Genomic DNA, 19,477 nt, shown 5'->3' with positions numbered 1-19,477 from the left:
ATTTTGTATGAGTTTATGAAATTATTTCAGCTCACTCAAAACGATCGCATAAACTTACTCGCATGTCTTTTTCAGGAGGAATGAAGGAACAGGATTTAATGTGCATTAAACTTCATGGCGTGAACAAAATAGGTCTAAAGAAGATCATTGATTTCATTTATACTGCGAAACTTTCCCTTAACATGGACAACCTTCAGGACACTCTGGAAGCTGCCAGCTTTTTGCAGATTTTACCTGTTTTGGACTTCTGTAAAGTGTTTCTTATCTCTGGGGTAAGGCTTACTGCTTGTTTCACGTTTACAATGATTAAGGTCTCAGTATGTTGTTTTGTTGGGTTTTTTTTCTTGAATTAGAACAGTGACTACGTAATAGTTCAAGTTAAGTCTAAAACTTGCTGTTATTCATAATTTACATTCAGAAAGAACAAGTTTGCTTTGTATTTTTCTTCTGAGTATTATGTACAGTGTGAGTTTGATATAGATGTTATACCATATTAAAATTCTTCGTAATTCCCAAACGTATTGCAGTGATGATAATCATAGTTCTTGGATTCCTTACTGGGTTCCTTAGTTCATGTCCTCACACTCTATATCCTTCCATAAGGAAGCTCCTTGGTGAGTTAAGCTGAAAAAAATGATGGAAGAGTGAGCTGCTGTTGCTGTCTGGTAGTATACTTTCTTGAAACCTTTTTGTTTTGAGGCATAAATCCCACAGCTGTAGTGATCGTTACGGAGAGAATTCCATCTTCTTTGTAAACCAGTGAACCTGGTCACAGTCCTTTAGAATAATATATCCTCTAAGGGAGCTCTAATAGGCACGTCACGGAAATGCTGCTTGTTACATGAGAAAAGTAGCAACAAGGATTTTATGTTAATTTTCGTATTTTGCTAGAACTAAAAATGTCTCTGAATGCCTGCTGGGAAATTTTTTTTTTCACAATCGCCAACATAAGTCATTTTGTAAGCAGGGGACAGCCCCCATAGTAGCAACCCCCTCCTCTTCTACCAGTAAGGGTTCGTTAAAAGACTAATACTTAGGCAGCGTGTAGCGTGGTTGCTTTTGTGCAGCTCGAATAAATAAAAAGTTTGCCCTGCACAGCAGTATACTGCAGTTCCAACGCAGTACGGGCTATTTATGGTTTAGAGTTGCCGCGCTGATTTTTATTTATTACACAGATTAAAATCTCAGATCCTGAACCCGCTCTTGGGGGAGGGAGAACTTTGATAACAACCTTTTTTCCTCCTCCTCCCCTTCCTCTTCCAGAGCTGGTGTCCTCTTTTGTTTCGAGGCTGTGCTTTGGAGGAGAATGCCATGCTCCCTTCGGGTTGAACATCAAACAGTTTTGCAGGTTTCTCTGCATTTGAAAACAAACTTCTGTTTTTGCAAAAGCCAATAATGCCAACTTGGAATAAGGTCTTTGGCAGCAGGGGAGTGGAGCGGCCACCTCTGGTGGGAGGCGAGCCCCGGGGACCCTTCTCCCCTTCCTTCCTGGGGAGAGAGCTACTTCTTCACTTGGCTTGCCTAGGGAAAGAGCTGCTTTCACCTTAAATTGGCGTATTTGGAAGAAGTCTTTTCATGGTTTGAAATGCCTGTTTGCTAAAGGTTCCTTCACTTATGATGGTGACTCAGTCACGGTGTTGGTTCAAGTAAGAAACATCTTGTTTGATACCACTATTTGGAAGGGGTGAGGTTCAAAATCAGGAAGACTTCATTCAGTCTCTTGATTTTATTGATTCTCTTGCCTTAAATATTTTCTTTTATAATGATGTCTAAGGGAACATCATCCCATTCATTGTATAATTATAGAGAACGGACAAAAGCCGGGTTATGTTTCCAGCATCATTGTATAAAGAATTTTTGAATTAATTTTCCTTGGAATTTGAACAGGAACAAGAGCTGGGAGCCAAGCTGGTGGGCTTTGTTTTCTGTAAATACCGTATCTTGGCTTTACAGAGATTATACTAGGTTCACTCCATTTTTGAGGTAGCGTTTCTTTCATTTAAGTAATCTCTCCGAGTAAGTCTTGGGCTTATTTCTAGTGAAGTTAGCCGAGAGCGGCATCTGAGGGCTGATGCAGCCATTCTCAGACAAATACTTAATTGTCTTCAAATTGCCTAGGGAGTCCATTATTAAAGAGGTAATAGAAGTTGGTTTATGTGAAGCGTAATGTAACTGCGTTACTTCGTAAGAGGACATTGGAAATATTTACAAAGAAAAACATAAAGTTAAGGTTACAGCTTAATTTGTGTAAAAAAAAATAGTGAGACCTTCAAAGAATAGTATATGTTGTAGCCGACTCATAAGTATTCTTTTATTTGTTCTGCATTTACACACGTCCAGTCAAGTAGCCCATTGCTTTGATAATCTTTGCTCTACAGCTGAGCAGACTCCCTGAGAAGCACTGGAATACTTCCTAAGATCTTTTCAGTCTGACTTTTAGTGTTATTTTTAAATATTTATAGCTATACGCTATATAGCTGTACTCCCGGGTCCACATCTAAATGAGCCATAATGTAATTAAAATTAATAAAAATGCCATGGAAAGGTTTTCAGAGTAGTGAGTGCTAGAGAACACATAATAATGTTTTTGCAGAAGTAGCAGCAGTGTACAAAATGGAGAAAGATGAGAAACCTATCCAAGTAAATTACAGCACTCAGGGGAAAATCAGTGTAATGGGGAAGGGGATGTTACACTGTAATTAAAGAAAACATTCCAAAACACTGAGAATTAATGTCTTGGCTCTACCTTTCCATGTAGTTGCATAAGAAAACTTTATTCCTGCTATAATTCTGCGCTTTTTGTTTTGGTAGCAAGTGGCAAATTGTCAAATATTGTGGTCTGTCTGGTCACAAGAACGTGGTTAACTGAGGGTGAAGCAAGAGATGGTCTCGGTTGTGTGGGAGCCAGTTCAGAAATCCACCGTTTTTAACTGGGGGGGGGGGGGGGAGGCGGGATGATTCAGTCAGTTTTCCGAGCTGACCAAATTCCTGTGCTGTTATTTCTGGACTTCTATATATGGGAACCCCCAGAAAAATTGAAGATTTCAGGGCAGTGGAAGGTCTTTTACACTTAGACCCTTCGAAGCACTTCAGTGTCTAACAGTCATTGAAATAAAAAGTTAGACTCCTAAATATTTTGTGGTACTGGGCTTGAGGACATGACTTTCTGTGCATGTTACCTTTCCCGAGCTGGTCTCCGTAGTTCTTATACTTGGAATCATTTTGCTCGGTGTCCGGTTTTGTAGCATTTCATGGTCAGGAATTTTTTTACCAGAGCTTGGTTGATTGCTTCAAAATTTCAAAGAATTAAATCAACTGCTTTCTTGACAAAGTACTTTGGCTTTTGCATTTGGTTTCTCAGGCTCTAGTAATATTGTGCTGTGCTTGACCTTTATCTTTTGAAAAGCTTTTTGGTATTTTCTGGAACTTTTACTTATGCTTTGTAATGAGCAATCAAAACGAGTAATGCGGATGAGCAGCTCTGCGCAGGAGTCAAAGCCCAAGTAAAATAGTGTTTACCTAAATTTTTTGACTTCTTATGAAGTTGCTTAGGTGTTTGTCCAGGTATGGCTTTTAGCTGGTTCTGCACGAGTATCTTTACTAGTTTCTGGGTTCCCTGTACTATCAGGCTTATGTTTTTGTCTGCTATTTCCATTCCTCCCATCCACTTTGGTGGGATTTGCGAAGTAGCAGTTCCGTCTGTTGATGAGCTCCCGATTGACTGACTTCCATAGTGCACGGTTTCCACACCTCTCCTATTCACCGTAGCGTAAGTCAAACTGGTTTTTTGAAAGTCAATGCTTGAGTAACTTAAGTAGGTCAGTGTTTAATTAGCATTATTGTATTTTAATGCTGTTTAATTTTAAATATTTAAGTAAAAGTAGCTGTTACATTTCATTCTGTTGAAGGATTGTTTTTTCAGCTCAGGACTTAAGAATCTCTAGAGTATATATTTTTATGACCAAAATCTTTGCAATATAATTTAGCCTGGTACATTTATTGTTATCTTAGAGCACAGGGAAATCGGTAATAGCACTTTTGGCAAGGAGAGTAACCTTTAAGAAAATATTTAATGTAGTACCCAGATATGAGGTGAGGGTAGAATTTGTTAGTGCCAAAGTGCACAATTTCATAAGCATAATGGAGAGTACTCGCAATTGTGGGATGAAATAAAACCCTGAGTGCAGTACAATTCCAGTGGATTAATTAAGGCAGTACAAGGTAAATTTTCTGAGAATTAGGGGGTGACTGGAAACTGTTGATGTCGTGTTCATCAGTCATTAAGCGGTGTATAACGTATCAATACATTTCTCAAATGTTAGTGTTCCAGGAATATATTCAGTTGCACAGATTTACGGTGTAATATTGTTGTGATGGCTGGGTGCACGCTGGGCACTCGGCGACTGGCACGCGTTCTGCAATGGATCCAAACTCTTCATTGCAACCTGAACACTTGGACCAACGGTACATAACCTGTATGGGTTTTGCTCTGATCTTTGACTTCGAACATGCCTTTTCTGTATGCAGTCGTATCTTTCTGTCTGCTTACCTCGATGCGGACAATGTGCCGCATCTCTGTAGTTTGATGCCAGTGAATGTGTTTCAATGTAGTTTTTAAATACAATGACTGCATAGCAAGAGTTAAGATTTGTGGCATATTGTGTTAAGGGCTGATTTTTCCATTGCTTTATTTTTTTTATATAGTTTGAAAGAAATTTTAGAAGTAAGGATGTTCTGTTTCGTTTACTTAATTTAAGGTATGCTATTACTTCCATTATGCAATTATTTATGTAAATTGAAAATCCTAAAAGGAAATTTACAGAAATTAGTTTCCTACTGACTCTCAAAAACAGTCAGGAGAAGAAAAAAAGTTTCTTAAGCATCAGAGAATGTTTTATAGGTCATTGCTAGCTGATGTGATTATATTTTGGTATAAATAATGTCATCTGTCTGCTAATACAAAAATACTTTCCATGGATATATTGCACGGATATTTTATACTAGAACTCCTGACAGTCTGCCATGCGTTCGTCCTCTGGATAGGACCTGATTCCAGGATTAGTGTTCCTGGAGATGAAGAATAAGATTTGGAACCTTTGTGTGAATGAAGACTTTGGATGACTGTAGTTCTGAACTCTAGGGCAAGTTAGATCAGTTTCTAGTGAATTTAAAAAAAATCTCCTATACTCATTAGACTTTTGAATTGTCTGGTACTAAAGGGCAATGATCAGCTTGAGTTATACAGTATTAAAATCTTGTAATCTCTGCCAAGATCAGAAGGTCATTTGAAGGTTTTTTAGTCCTTAGACTGCAATCAGGTCATAGGTCTCAATCTTCATAATCTTTTTAAAAATAAGCATGAGATTTGCAAGCTTAAATTCTTTTGGCAATACAAATATAACGAGAGTTGCAAAGTTGTGGAAATTGTCGACATTGAGTAGGACTGACATGCACCGGGACTAGAAAGCATGCGTAAGTGAAGCTTGGGTTAGAATAAGGATTGAATGCAAAAAAAAAAGGTGCAATTCTCAGCAAGAAGCATCTGAAAATTGACTTGCTTTGCATGTGTACCATAGAGCTTGCCGAAATGAATCGGCTGGGTTTACTCCTGCCCGTCTTTGTCCCTCTGCCTTGGATCCCAAGTGACCTCTTAAATTTAGGAGCCAACGATGTAAGAAAGGTAGATGCACTGACAGTGTAAAAGATGTGGTTACCAAGATATGGTCCCTCAAGTATTGAATTAAATTCGGGTATAAGCCATACTGTGAAAGCATTTCATGTGCTGGGTATTTCTAGGGAAAATCCTCCTAGATTTCCCCCCCCAAAAAAAAACAAATTTAAAAAATTGGCTATCTTTGTCTTATTTTTGACAAGGAAACGTATTTAATTTTGAACGTATCCCATAAGAATACCACCTTGATTTGCAAGGAATATCTTCATAAATAAGTGGTATTTATTTATTCATAAATAAATAAGACCACTATAAATAAGTGGTCTGCAATGTGGCATGGGCAAGGTAGCTGTGCTGTTCTCTTTGCCTGCATTATTATGACAATACAATGTTAATAATGTTAGAAAATGTCTAATGATGAGACCTACTTTTGCATTATTCTCTGTAACCTTGGGCTGATCACCTCTCCCTTAACTGTACTTTCCATATTTCTTTCTTACGGAGATGTTTGCGGAGCTTTTCAAAGATGAAGTGCTGTGTAATTGCTATGTATCATCATTGTCTAGTGTATTTGACATAATTAATATATGCCATCTGCTTGTTTCTTGTCTCATTTCTTTCTTCGAAATAAGGAATACATCGGGTCTCCCCTCGCAGTCATGAATCTATACACCACATTGCATATTTACTTGCTCATGTGTAAATCACCTTGAGCATTGCAAAATGATGAAATATTGCTGATTCTACAGTATTCATTAAATTCTACATTATCATTTAGGCACCAAATTAAGAAAGTGTTTTGATTCCTCTTTCTGTTTACTTAATAGGTTTCGTTGGAAAACTGTGTTGAGGTTGGGCGAATTGCCAACACGTACAATCTCACAGAAGTGGATAAATATGTTAATAATTTCATCCTGAAGAACTTCCCTGCGTTATTAAGTACTGGTGAATTTGTGAAACTCCCCTTTGAACGTCTTGCCTTTGTGCTTTCAAGCAATAGCCTTAAGCACTGCACTGAACTCGAACTCTTCAAGGCGGCTTGTCGCTGGCTGCGCTATGAGGAGCCTCGGATGGAGTACGCTGCAAAGCTCATGAAGAACATCAGGTTTCCGCTGATGACACCCCAGGATCTTATTAACTATGTTCAAACAGTGGACTTCATGAGAACTGACAACACCTGCGTAAACTTGCTTTTGGAAGCCAGCAATTACCAAATGATGCCATACATGCAGCCAGTTATGCAGTCGGAGAGAACTGCCATTCGGTCGGACAGCACGCACCTGGTGACGTTGGGGGGAGTGCTGAGGCAGCAGCTGGTGGTCAGCAAGGAGTTACGCATGTACGATGAAAAGGCCCATGAATGGAAATCCTTAGCTCCCATGGATGCACCGAGGTACCAGCACGGCATCGCCGTGATCGGAAACTTTCTTTATGTAGTCGGGGGCCAGAGCAATTACGACACGAAAGGAAAGACGGCGGTTGACACGGTCTTCAGGTTTGATCCTCGCTACAACAAGTGGATGCAAGTCGCATCTTTAAATGAGAAGCGCACCTTTTTCCACCTAAGTGCCCTCAAAGGACATTTGTACGCAGTCGGTGGGCGAAACGCGGCGGGTGAGCTAGGTGAGTGCTGCTCCCCACGTGCGGCTTCTTGCCCTGCTCTTTGGGCCTTGAAGTCCCGTCCTGCCCGGTGAGCGGGTGGAGAGGAGCAGAGGTGAAGCTGTTGGCGTACAGCTTCTGTCTGGAAATACAGCAAATGTCTAGAGAAATTTGTCTGGATACTATTAGCAGTTAATTTTAGAAGGGCTTCCACAGAAACACTTCCAAATACAGGTATCTTGTGCACTGATGCATAGTATCCAATGCCTTCACCTTTATCAAAGGTGGAGTAAGCGTGTGCGTCTACATGTATGAGCGTGTGTGTGTATAAATGCAACTATATACAAAAAAATATTATTACTTCAGCTGAGAAACCAAACCCCCTCTTTTCACTCTTAAGGGATACGTGACTTTAACTGAAACTCACGGTTGAGTGCAGGTTGTACTTTAAAAGATGCAAATTTTCTGGGATAGTAATTTTGAAATGCCTTTTTTTTGTTTGTTTGGCTTTTTTTGTTTAAATGACCAAGCGATTTGTTTCACTCACATTCTGGACTTCTTAACTACTAAAAAATGTTATATTTTGCCTGTGACCTTGTGACTAATCAGTTAACTTATTTATATGAGTGACTCTGTCCTGCTGCCTCCTTTTTTCCCCCCTTGCAAATGATGATTGATTTTTACTTGAGTAAAAAAAAAAAAAAAAAAAAAAGTCAATTTCAGGGAAATAAGATTGTTGGTAACAAAGAATAAATACACAGTAACTTTTAATTTAAAAAAAGTCAGTAGAGGATGGCCCGTATTCATCCACTGCATACCCTCAATTGTAAATTTGTCTGTGCTTTAAAATCCAACTGTTACAGTCATTGTGCGTGGAATTTTAGCATAATATTTTATCTAAACCAGATGTAAGATTTCATTATTTTGTTCGCTGCATTCAACCCAACACTGAACTGTGGCTTGTCAAGTCTTTGCGGCAGTATCTCTTGCTGCTAAGATTTGCTTTTTAATTAATGCGTCTCAGTTGTTCACATATACGCTTTGTTTCGTGATCATAATGCAAACTTTCCTTGGAAACGTATAAGGCACTGCTTCCACTACGCAAAACAGGCTGGTTTTCCCAGAAGTTTAAAATCTATTCTAATGTTTAATGAAATTAGATGTTTAAAAATGCCTCCTGCTTCCAAACAAGATGGGAAACTGTTTTGCAATAACTTGTTTTCCCTAGACAGCCATTTTCTGATGCAGATCCAGAGGTTTTCAGAATTTTTCTTATATCTCACTTTATCTACCTGAGAACACATTCTAAAAGCAAGCTTAATGCACAAACTAACGTGTATTGATCTTCATCTCGAGTATCAGAAAACCTGACCTTCATTGAGCTATTTTCTAATGGTATGAATTAATAGCAGATAATCAGGTTGCGGTCCTTGGGTACTGTTCCAGCCAGACAGAGTAGGGTTATGGCCGTGAAAAAGTTGCAAGTCTGACAAAATCGATATGAAATACGGCTGTCACTAAGGCAGTGCAACCTGTGTGTATAGCAGGCTTAACTGCAGTGTTTTTCTTAAATTAGATCAAGCGGTATCATTCTGCTGACCTCAACTCTTCCGCAACTTTAATTAAAATACAAAATCTATCACCTGTCTAAAATTCTTCTGTAAAGATATCATTAAAATGCTGCAGTGATTTCTGCACAGACCTGAAAAATGCCATTGGATCATTCTGTGGGAAGAACACTATAAATGCTATTGTAGCTGTCTGATGCTTTGATTTGGGGCTTCAGTTTCTTTTCTTGTTAATTGTGAGGCAAGTCACTTCTCATTTTCATGTTTCTTTCATAAACCTTGACAGCCAGGAGATGAAATGCAGCTTAAACTTCCCATTCTCTTCAGATGAGAAAAACTCACAAGCTTTTCATAGAAGAGAAGGTCAAATGTGCGTTGGACAGGTATTAAAGAAGTTGCCCTTGGGTTCAAACTAATTTCAATCTGTTGTTAGAGAGGAAACATTCCCAAAACCTGAATTCAGCTTTCTGGAAGATCAGGTCTTACAGAAAAGGGCCAAAGGATTAAAGTTACTAAAATGAATTTCTTTATTTTTTTCTCCTGACGTTCACTCGAATAAAAATTATACTTTTTTGTAGGCTGTCAGGCCTTCCCAAAAGAGTTTTCAAATGTTTAATCTTCTGAGAGCTTTGTAAATACCACTTTCTACCTCAGTAGTACATGCTCTAGCAGTAATACGCAGCTGCTGGTTTAACAGCGCACACCACTGAGAAAAGTTTGGTTCCTGGGTAAGGACAGGTGACTTTGCACGTGTGCGGTACCTCCACTGGAGTGTGGCAAATGCAGCTTTGAGACGTGCTGAATTTTGAAGGTACGAAACACCCTTGAAGTTGGCTGAACCCCCCCAGCTCTCTCAGCCTGTCCTCACAGCAGAGGGGCTCCATCCCTCCCAGCATCTCCGGGGCCGCCTCTGGCCCTGCTCCAACAGCTCCGTGTCCTTCTGCTGTTGGTGCCCCAGCGCTGGAGGCAGCACTGCAGGGGGGGTCTCCCCCGAGTGGAGCAGAGGGGCAGAATCACCCCCCTCTGAAGCCTGCACCACTCCTTGACGGATTGTGCGTGATTCTGGTTGGTTCTTTTTAAATGCCGAAGCAGGCGCTGCCAGTGGTATTCCCAGAAGGCAGAAGAAGAGCCCTCCGGCGTGAGGAGACCAGCCTGGAGAATACAGGTGTGCAAAAGGCAGGACTTTTTGGAAAAGGAGGCAGAGGGCAAAGCAGGTGTGGTTCACAGAGATACTCCTGAAGCAGAGCTCATCAGTGATTTCCAGCTGTGCTGTTGTGCAGAGCTCTGGAAACTGTTTTCTCTTCTCAGACCAGTAGATTTTTGAAGCTCTTTTTTTAAGAGTTTGGTTGTGGTACTTGATGATGGCAGCAGCTGTGCTTTTGGGTGTTAGAAAACTTGGGCGGTTGGGTACTTCCCAGGTACTTCAGGCTCATGCTGTTGATAGGCTTGGGGGGAGGTTGACATTTTCACAGATGGTCTTTTCCAGCTTCAGGGGATGTTGGGTTGTGACCACGGATTCATTAATACCTTCATCATCATGCTGCAGTAAAGACAGAAAGAGAAGACTTCTTGCCCAGGGCAGGACAGTTAGGTATTCGTCTGACCTCCTGCCTGATGAATGGGAAGGCCTTTGTTTACCAGGTGCCCTCAATTCAAATAACTCCTTGTTTATGTAAAAACTTCTCTCGTGACTACATAATACATATATTTTAAATGTTGTTGGTTAAGAAGAAAAATCTGCATCATCACCCAGCCGGGCGGTCTGTGAATATCGAACCACAGTGTGAACTGGAGGACCTCTTGTGTAGGAGCTTATTTGGAAGTGGCTCCTTGCTATGTTAGGGACAAAATCACTCAGGGCACTGTTTAATTTAACCAAGTCAGCTTTGAGTTGGACAGAAGCAAGCTGTATGATAGAAAATTTACAACAAAGTGAAGATTCTGGGTTTTGGGACATCACACGCAGTTGCTCCGTGGTGCTGTAATAAACCCCAGACACATTAGAAGCTAGTGACAGAGAAGTGGTAAATATCTGTATATGCCTCAAATAGCATCACAGATGGCACTATAAAATGAGTGCAGGCTGAGCGTCCCCTGGGACTGCCAAAGCTTTGTGTCTTTTGGAGATTGCTTAATTCTATTAAAATGAGGCCTGTCTTCCCTGGATTATGGTAATGAGCAGATCAGAAGTTCCACTGTTAAACAGAAATGAAGCCTGACTTGAATCATTCGTGCTGTTGGGAGAATGAATCTGTCGGTCTCATGCTATATAGAATATATACTTAGGTTCAGTAAAGTAGCAGTTCTTTCGAGTGTTTGGTGAATGATGCTCTGTCTGGAGGTGATGTATAGAACTTCCTGATACCTGTCTTAAATTAACAGGCACCTTTAATAGCTGAAATTTTGGATATTTTTTTTCCTTTTCAGTGCAGAGGGAGCTCTTAAGAGAGAGAAGTGGAATGACCTTGCAAGGAAACAGGGAAACTACGCAGAACAACCAAACAGAACAGTAGGGTTTATCCAGCTGGGAAATAATTAGCTTTGTTTTAGAGCGCGGTAGATTTGAGATGGAATCATTTGTCTGCAATGCTGCCAGACAGTACTTTAGTTCTACTCATGATGGCCGAGAGAATTTTGAAGCCACATCAGAAGCTGAGGGATCTTGGACTCAACAGCCTCCTTTCTCAGATAACTAATGTCTTTACAACGTGCTGGCAGTGGTGGCAGTAATGTACACCAACTTCTGCATTTTTATCTTCTCTAAAGTGCTCTCTTGGCTCGCTAAAGCGATCTCTTGGCTACGGTTCCTCTTGTAAATGCAGTCCATGGCGCAGAGTGAGATAAACAGCGGTCCGGCGTTGAATGTCATGTTAATCTGGTAGTCGCTGGCGTGGTGATTGCTTCCACGTACTCTGCTCTTCCTCCCCTTAGAGTGTATTAGAAATTTCAGTTCCTCACCTCTGCCCAGGCTGGAAGTACAGTGGGGAGGAGGATGCCTTTGTTTTTGTGAAAGCAAGTAGAATGCTGATTTCATCGCAGCGAACAGCAGGTCGGAAGGGTCTGCTCTCAGGGTAGAACTGGGACAGCTATAATTACGTGCACGTCAAATCTGGTTTTCTCTGTTCTTGAAATTTCTGCACATCTTTGTTTTCTCCTGATTGCTAAATAGAGCGGAGTTGAAAGCTTTCCTTTTTAGAAAAGAATATTGGAATGGATGAATACATTTATAGAAGGAAGAGCACGGGTTTATTTGGGGATTGGGCAAATACTGCATGCGTTGTCAAGAGGGCAGTACATGAAATACAGCTCCTAGATTTAATTTTAGATTTTAAAATTTAGATTTTAGAATTAATTTTAATTTAGTTTGTAGAATCGGTTCTTTGTGCCTGTACCTTTATTTGGGCAAGCGGCTGTCACCAGCATTTGCTGGCTTTATGGCTCTGTTGGTGCTTGGTGGATATAAAAAATCTGCAGGATATCAAATAGGAAAAATACCAAAGTTTTTCAAGAAGAATTTTTGACTTTATTAAAAATTAAGCCTGACTTTACAAAAATTTCATTACAGAAGAATGACTGAATGCATTTTCATACCTTTCCTTGTGCAGACTTTCATCTACCCGTACGCGTGTGTAACGTGAAAGGCAGCTCGAGGCTCATTTCGGATGGCCGCAGTAGGAAGCACAGTAACGGGAAGGCTAGATGGAAGGAGAGGTGCTTCGTGAAGGGCTGATTTCTTAGAGTAAACCTCGAACTTGCCCATATTGGGCTGGTTTTTAAAATGGCTAATGTGGCATGTCAGCAGTAGTATCTAGAGACTTCAGTTGACTTCAGTTACTTCCCATCAGTTTTTTATTGCCCATCTTACAAAGCCCCGAGATGGCTGGCATAACCGGGAGCGCATGTGCAAGGCACTCTGAGAAAACCAGAAGTGTTTCGGGCTGCCATTACCATTTTTTAAGCATTTTCAAGAATGTGAAATTAATCACTTCACACTTGTGAATCGATGTATATAATTTCTTTTGAAAGAAACAGGAATTTAGTGGGTTTTGTCTTATATCATGGACTTAACGTTCTGGACTAGCACTCTTCTGTATTTCTTAAATTTAAGTTTCAGCTCCTGGGTGGGGAAAACCTGAAGAAAACAATTTAGCAATTCTCATGTGCAATGTAGATTTTTTTTTTTTTTTAATTTTTATTTTAACCTTAGATGATGCTGAACTGGTTGTCAAACAGTATTCCTGATGCTGGAACTGGAAGCTTCTATTTTAAGCATGTCTACTGGAGACACTAATTGCACAGAATTACAAAATATCATCCTGTCTGGCAACAGTAAGGAGGTTGTATGTTTTACAGCCACTAAGAGAGAATTTAGAAGGTCACTGTAATGAGCTCTTTGCTAAATTTTTCCTTGACTAGAGATCTTTTGGAGACCACAGCTATACCTTCCTTTTCCAAAATGCTTCAAAGGATTTTTTTAGGAAGCAGATTTGGAGTTTAGGGTGAGGTACCTTGTAGTCACTGTATGAGCGTTACTGATTAGTGCACTGTACTGGCCTGTCCAGTACTGCTGATTCTGCAGGTTTAGGCTCGTTTCTGGCCTTTAAAATGCCAAGTTTCTCAGCTTCTAAATTCTTTTCTGTCTCTTCAAGTTAATGAGTAATCCTGGACTATAAGTCACCATCAGTGATTCCTTAAAGCCGGCTCAGATTTTCTACCCTTGACTGAATAAAAAGCTCGTTCTAGAGCAAGTAAAATGCCACTTTCAAAGATAGATTCAATTTTGTACGCATAGTTCATAAACATCTCTCTTCAGAGATTAAACATTGTGTAACAAGCATTAGAATCTGATTCTTAATTTTAATTATTTAAAATGAGATTTAATTTGTCTTGAAGATAACACAATTATTGATAATAGCTTTGTGCATCATAAGGTCACTATATTACAGGGGTTTTCAGGATCTCTTGCCCCTCTGGTCATATTTTACTATTCAAGCTGACAATCTCTCCAGCTTGCTCACATCCATTATTAAATCTGCTTTCTGTTCCTGCTCTCTGTGCTGATTGCGTAGCCCCTCTTCCACCCCACTCCGGAGAGAGGATTCCTTCTCAGAAATGCTTTCTGCAAGGACACCTGGGCTCTGGGTTTCTCTTTAATTAGTACTAACCTCTGCAATTCCTGATTTGGTAAATCCTTTGGTGATTTTAACATTGGAATTCACAAAGAACACCGCTCAGACTGAGCTGTGTATTGATACGGGCACGGCTTCTCACCAGTCAAGATTCAGCGATGTTTTATCTTGTAATTTTTTTAAAGCTTGGCTGTTGTGAACTGTTTGCATTAGTGACTTGCATAGGCTGGGCTGTATGTTGCTGTGCAAGCGCTTGAAACATTGCAAGACAATAGAAAATGACTCAACAGTTGCTGCCCCCTTTTGAGGGCACAGGACCATTTCGATGCAACATACCAAGGAGAAAACCCAGCCTGGTTTTCTGCATGAGTGGGACATTGCTGAAGACACGGGTCTGCGAAAAGTGTCCTGGTTGCCAGGTGTGTTGATCCTTTTTGGGATAGGTTTTAATTCTTTTTCCCCTGTCTCTCTACAGCAGACACCGAAGGGAGCTGTGCAAGAGGAAATGTGTAGAAAAGCTGAATTCATCCTGCTTTTGCCATTTTCCTGGTGTCTGTACCTCTGTACCAGAGCTGTGCCTCTGGCAGGGTTCATGGGCTGGGGCAGGTTGTGTGTCAAGCAGGGATGGGAACGAGAGAAGTGGAAGGCAAGAAAGCAAGAGGATTTTTTTTCTTCCCTTTTGTTCCTCTGGGGCAGAGCTTGAGGTTTTTCTGTATTGTCTCTCGACATCGTGCTCAATAATTCCCTTGACACTTTCTCAGCTGAACAGCGTTTCTCATTGATACTTCCCCTGTTTACGAATATATTACTGCCACTGCGACTGTCCTCAAAACCAGACTGCCGTGCGAGCTTCAACATTTTTATATTCTCATTTGTTTTAAACAGCCACTGTGGAATGTTACAATCCCAGAATGAATGAATGGAGCTATGTCGCAAAAATGAATGAGCCCCACTATGGTCATGCTGGAACGGTGTATGGGGGATTAATGTATATTTCAGGTAAATAATTCATATGATCATATCATCTCTATGAAACAATTATTTATTTAACTTTTCCTGTTTCAGTGGGGGACAATAAAAACTAGTCTCTGGTCACGTTCAGTTTGCCATGGTATGAGCAGTGATGCAAATTCATCTGAAGCCAGTCAAACGCCATACACACTGCAGAATGTGATAAAATTGGTTTAGATAATATCATGTATTTACGTAGTAGATGACAGCTCTGAACTCCAAAGCAGTTATTCGCTGCTTTATTTTGGAAAGCACTTTAAAAAAGAACATCTGCCTTCATGGAGCTAATGGAAAGGGATAAGTTTTCATGTTAATCACAATATACAAATGATGTCTGTGCTTTCGTTTGTGATAGGGTCAGTCCTATATGTCACCGAGGTTATAGTTCCATGCCATTTTTATTTTTTTTTTCCAAACTGGGAGCAACAGGTTTTCTGAAAATCTGCTATCTACTCAGTGTTTAAAGAAGATTCGATCTGTCGGTGATCCGTACAGGGATCACAGCCCCATGTATGTTCTCCTGCTGACATTTTAAGGGATGTCCTCTAAAGAGCTAAGCTGAAGTTCAGGGCAGGAGGTGGGACAGGGCTGCTCAGCTGGGAAGAACTGGTGGGGAGACGCACTGGAGCGGGTTGAGCTTCGGGTTACTTTGAATCAGGGGGCCTTGTGCCAGTAGACTAGGAGGGACTTGTTTTAAAATTTACCGTAAGGTACAGCTGCTTATTTTTGGACGAGCCCGTCCATTAAGCTAGCATCTGATTGTTGTCCTGCTACTTGTACTTTTTTGCCCATTTTGCTTGTTTTACTGCGGGTGGCACATGTGTATGCTCCCTGCTGGGCTTTTTTCGTGTAGATGCTGTGTATTTCCCACAGATTTTTCTTTTCCTCCCCCTCTCCTCTCAGGCAGCCCCGTGAGTCTAGACACTTTTGGGGTTGAAAATGTGAAGATCGGTTCCTTTGCCGTTTAAGCCTCTCTGAGAGGCTCCCGGGCACTGCCAGTACAACAGCTGTTGTTAAGTGTCAGGGCTGGACAGTCCTGGGGTTTTTTGTATTTAATTCTTACTGTCCAACTGAAGAATTAAGTACTTTCTTGCATAACCCCTGTAGACAGCGTGCCATCTCTGTCTGCTCATCATCCAGGCACGATAATTCAGTGTTGAATGGTTAGCCCGGCAGAAGGTTGTTCAGTAGCAGTGTATTCCCTGCATATTTTTTAGCACCTCAAATGTAGTTGCATTATGGTCTTAAACCATAGCTAATAAGCCTACAGTGTCTGAAATTGGTGCGACGGCTTTCTGACCTGCCTAGTGGCCTTGCGGGGGGAAGGTGGGATGTTTCATCCACTGATGGGAAATCGTCCTGTGATTTCCCCTGAAGCCTTCCCAGCCGCCTTTGCAGGGAACTGTGGAGAAGGTGAATACAGAGAGAACCACAGGCATCTATTAACAGAAGAATATTTGAAGTCTGTGTCCTCTCTCTCTCTCCAGGTCAAGTTGATGAAAAACGTTTTCTGAAGAGAATTCTGCTATGCGATAGGGCCACTTAAAACACAATAGCGTAGTATCAAAATGTGCAAGGGGAATGGATTTCTGTTTTCTTGATGGTGAGAAACAAAAGTAGCAAACTGAACAAATGTAAGCATAAGAAATAATTTTCCCCAAATGAAGCATAGGTAGCATTTTTTTTGTTCTCTTAATCTGCCAGTATCATCTTATGTAATGAAGTACTGCATCAGACAGATGTAAAGGAACAAGGTACGTTAAAAATGTCATTTGAAATGGAGCATGCGGGTGATAGTAATCTTAGCTAATGTGAAAAAGTTTTAGGGAAGGCTAAATTCATTCACAAAAACGTATGTTTCTGCTATTTATTGCTTGTGAGTGTGAGCACTACTCTAACATGCGTTTTGTTTCTCTAGGGGGAATTACCCATGATACTTTCCAAAAGGAACTTATGTGTTTTGACCCTGACACAGACAAATGGACTCAGAAAGCTCCGATGACGACAGTCAGAGGTCTGCACTGCATGTGTACTGTGGGAGACAAGCTGTATGTTATTGGTGGAAATCACTTTAGAGGAACGAGTGATTATGATGATGTTCTAAGCTGTGAATATTACTCACCAACTCTAGACCAGTGGACTCCAATTGCTGCCATGTTACGTGGGCAGAGTGATGTTGGGGTTGCTGTCTTTGAAAATAAAATCTATGTTGTTGGAGGATATTCTTGGAATAATCGGTGCATGGTGGAAATAGTTCAGAAATACGATCCAGAAAAAGATGAGTGGCATAAAGTATTTGACCTTCCCGAATCACTCGGTGGCATTCGAGCCTGCACTCTTACTGTTTTCCCACCGGAGGACAATACAGGGTCACCGTCTAGAGAATCTCCTCTTTCAGCACCTTAGAAACGTCCCTCGACTTATGATGTTGTAGTAACACCTTTGCACTGCATCATGGAGTCTTATTATTTTTCTTCAGTAGTTTCTGTTGGGCTTAGCCTACAGCATTTTGTACAATTACTGGAAAAAAAAAAAAAGACTTTGACGTTATTTGTGCTGTTTGTTTGGCCTAGAATGTTTGTCAAGTGGTTAACAAAACAAGATGTACTCACCCGAGCCAAATGTTTAACAAATGAGAAGATATTGTCTATAAAATGTATGAACTAGGTACGTTATTAATGTTGTGTATTGGGTGTGAGGTACCTTATAGATTACATTTGGAAGCCCCCCGAGTCAAATTTGAAGACTTTGTCTTGAACACGTTCTTTCACTAAATTTCATAGCCGAAATCCTTTTTCCATTTGATTGCGACTGCAGATTACGAGGGGAGGTAGACCACATCAAGGTAAACTATGACAGAAGGTTGCCAAGGGGCCTGAGCTACCTCCCTCTTTTCACGGAGTATTTTTGACATATCTGTTTGCCCACCTGACTTTGTGGGTGCTTTCAGAACATATGAAGTTTCTTATGCAGAGGAGAGAAATAAAATAATTTTAAAATATTAGCACTATACAGGAAGCGGACCTTGTAGAGGCCGAGCGTTTTTTATAACATATAGCGAGTGTTTTTCCTGAGTCGGTTGAGTGATGCTTCAAACAAAAGATTTAAAACGTTTGGATTTTTTTAATTTGGGTTTTTTTCAGGAATTGCCTTCCGCTTGCACGGGAGCACACACTATTAACAAATGGGAATTCAGTGCAGTTGTATATTCTGTTGTACGCCTGTACTGAATATAGGTAGATAAGGGCTAGGAACATTAACTTAAGCCACTGAATTTGACCAAATCGTTCCATCAGATCAAATTTAATCTACCTTTTCTCCTTTGCTGTTGAGAGAACTTGCATAATGTGTCCTCTGTATAGTCTCAGTTAATAAGGTTATTTAGCACAAAGTGCAGCTTCGGCGAGAGAGCTGCTTTTGCTCAGTGAACTTGGACTACCACATTTTACCTTCTTTTGTTCAATAAAACTTTAAACTGCAGTTACTCAGTCTACGCTACCTCATTAATGTATTTGGTTTTCTTCCTCTGCCTCAGCGTCTCCAGGATGCGCGTTACGTATACCTGTGGGGGTAGATGAATGTGCTAGGAAGCCAATGCAGAAGTGATCGTGAATGGGTATTTTTGACCTACTTTTAAGAAACTTATTTTGGCCTGACACGTTCATTTTATTGTTAAGGCCTGACAAAAGAACCAACCGTCGTAATTTTTCTTTTTTTCCTTGGAGAACTACTGCGTCTGTGTGCAGCCGTGCAAATTCACAGAAATCTTTGTCTGCTCCCGAATACAGCGCGCTGCTGACAAATTGTGCTTACAGAAGGCAGATACTGTTGTGCTTGTTTGGAACCTCCCATCCTGAGTTACCAGTGGGTTTGCTGATGGGCAGTCCGAGGGGCGTCAGCTGGGGAAGACTGTTTAAGTCTTTATTTTATTGTGCTGCCCGTTGCCAATAACCACGTAAAGCTGAACAGACTTTGTGTTGGGAGGATGCTGTTTGTATTCTGTCCCTGCTTGATGCAGCAAGCAGCAGCATTACTGCGGTGTCAGTTTTGGAAGCGCTGATATTTATTCTTCATGCGGTTTGCTAGTAACGATCACTACGAAATGTATGTGTAAGCTTTAGGTCCCGTAATTGTTTTGGTTAAAATCAAAAGCAATTCTTCCTCTTAAAACGAAACAGAACTTGCTTCTGCGTAGCTGTGTGTGAGGTTGTTGCAGGTGGAGTAGCGGCAGCAGTGGATGCTCTTGGGAAGCAGCCAGTCAAGATTAATTGACTCGTCACCTTACGGACACTCTTCTAATGCTGCGCAAAGCACCAGATAGGAAAATGTTGCTCTGTCGTTTAAGTGTGTGTCAGTCGCTTAAGTGTCACATGCTACTGTTGGGGTTTTTTTCCAGCTCAGAGACCAGATTTTAGAGCCTGCTTGAGTTTAAATCCCCTGAAATCCATATTCCATTTCTGTTTCATTAAATGAACTGAAAAGCAAGTTGAAGTAGTTGT

At 40.7% G+C, this 19,477-nt stretch overlaps 1 protein-coding gene across 13 annotated transcripts in view; it reads left to right on the top strand.

The window, feature by feature from the left end:
- Window positions 1-18,458, top strand: part of KLHL13 (kelch like family member 13) — an 86,506-nt gene extending 68,048 nt beyond the window's left edge. For all 13 annotated transcript variants that reach the window (XM_063345962.1, XM_063345958.1, XM_063345954.1 and 10 more), the window contains 4 exons: window positions 76-272; window positions 6,499-7,294; window positions 14,853-14,966; window positions 16,897-18,458. In XM_063345962.1, the coding sequence (XP_063202032.1) occupies window positions 76-272; window positions 6,499-7,294; window positions 14,853-14,966; window positions 16,897-17,384 (1,595 nt within the window). In that variant the 3' untranslated portion in view covers window positions 17,385-18,458. The remainder of the gene's footprint in view (window positions 1-75; window positions 273-6,498; window positions 7,295-14,852; window positions 14,967-16,896) is intronic.
- Window positions 18,459-19,477: the final 1,019 nt, after the last annotated feature.

The sequence above is a fragment of the Chroicocephalus ridibundus genome, chromosome 9, assembly GCF_963924245.1.
Source record: "Chroicocephalus ridibundus chromosome 9, bChrRid1.1, whole genome shotgun sequence".
Lineage (NCBI taxonomy): Eukaryota > Metazoa > Chordata > Aves > Charadriiformes > Laridae > Chroicocephalus > Chroicocephalus ridibundus.
Note: the sequence above shows the minus strand (reverse complement) of the source record. Positions and strands in the feature narration are given on the sequence as shown.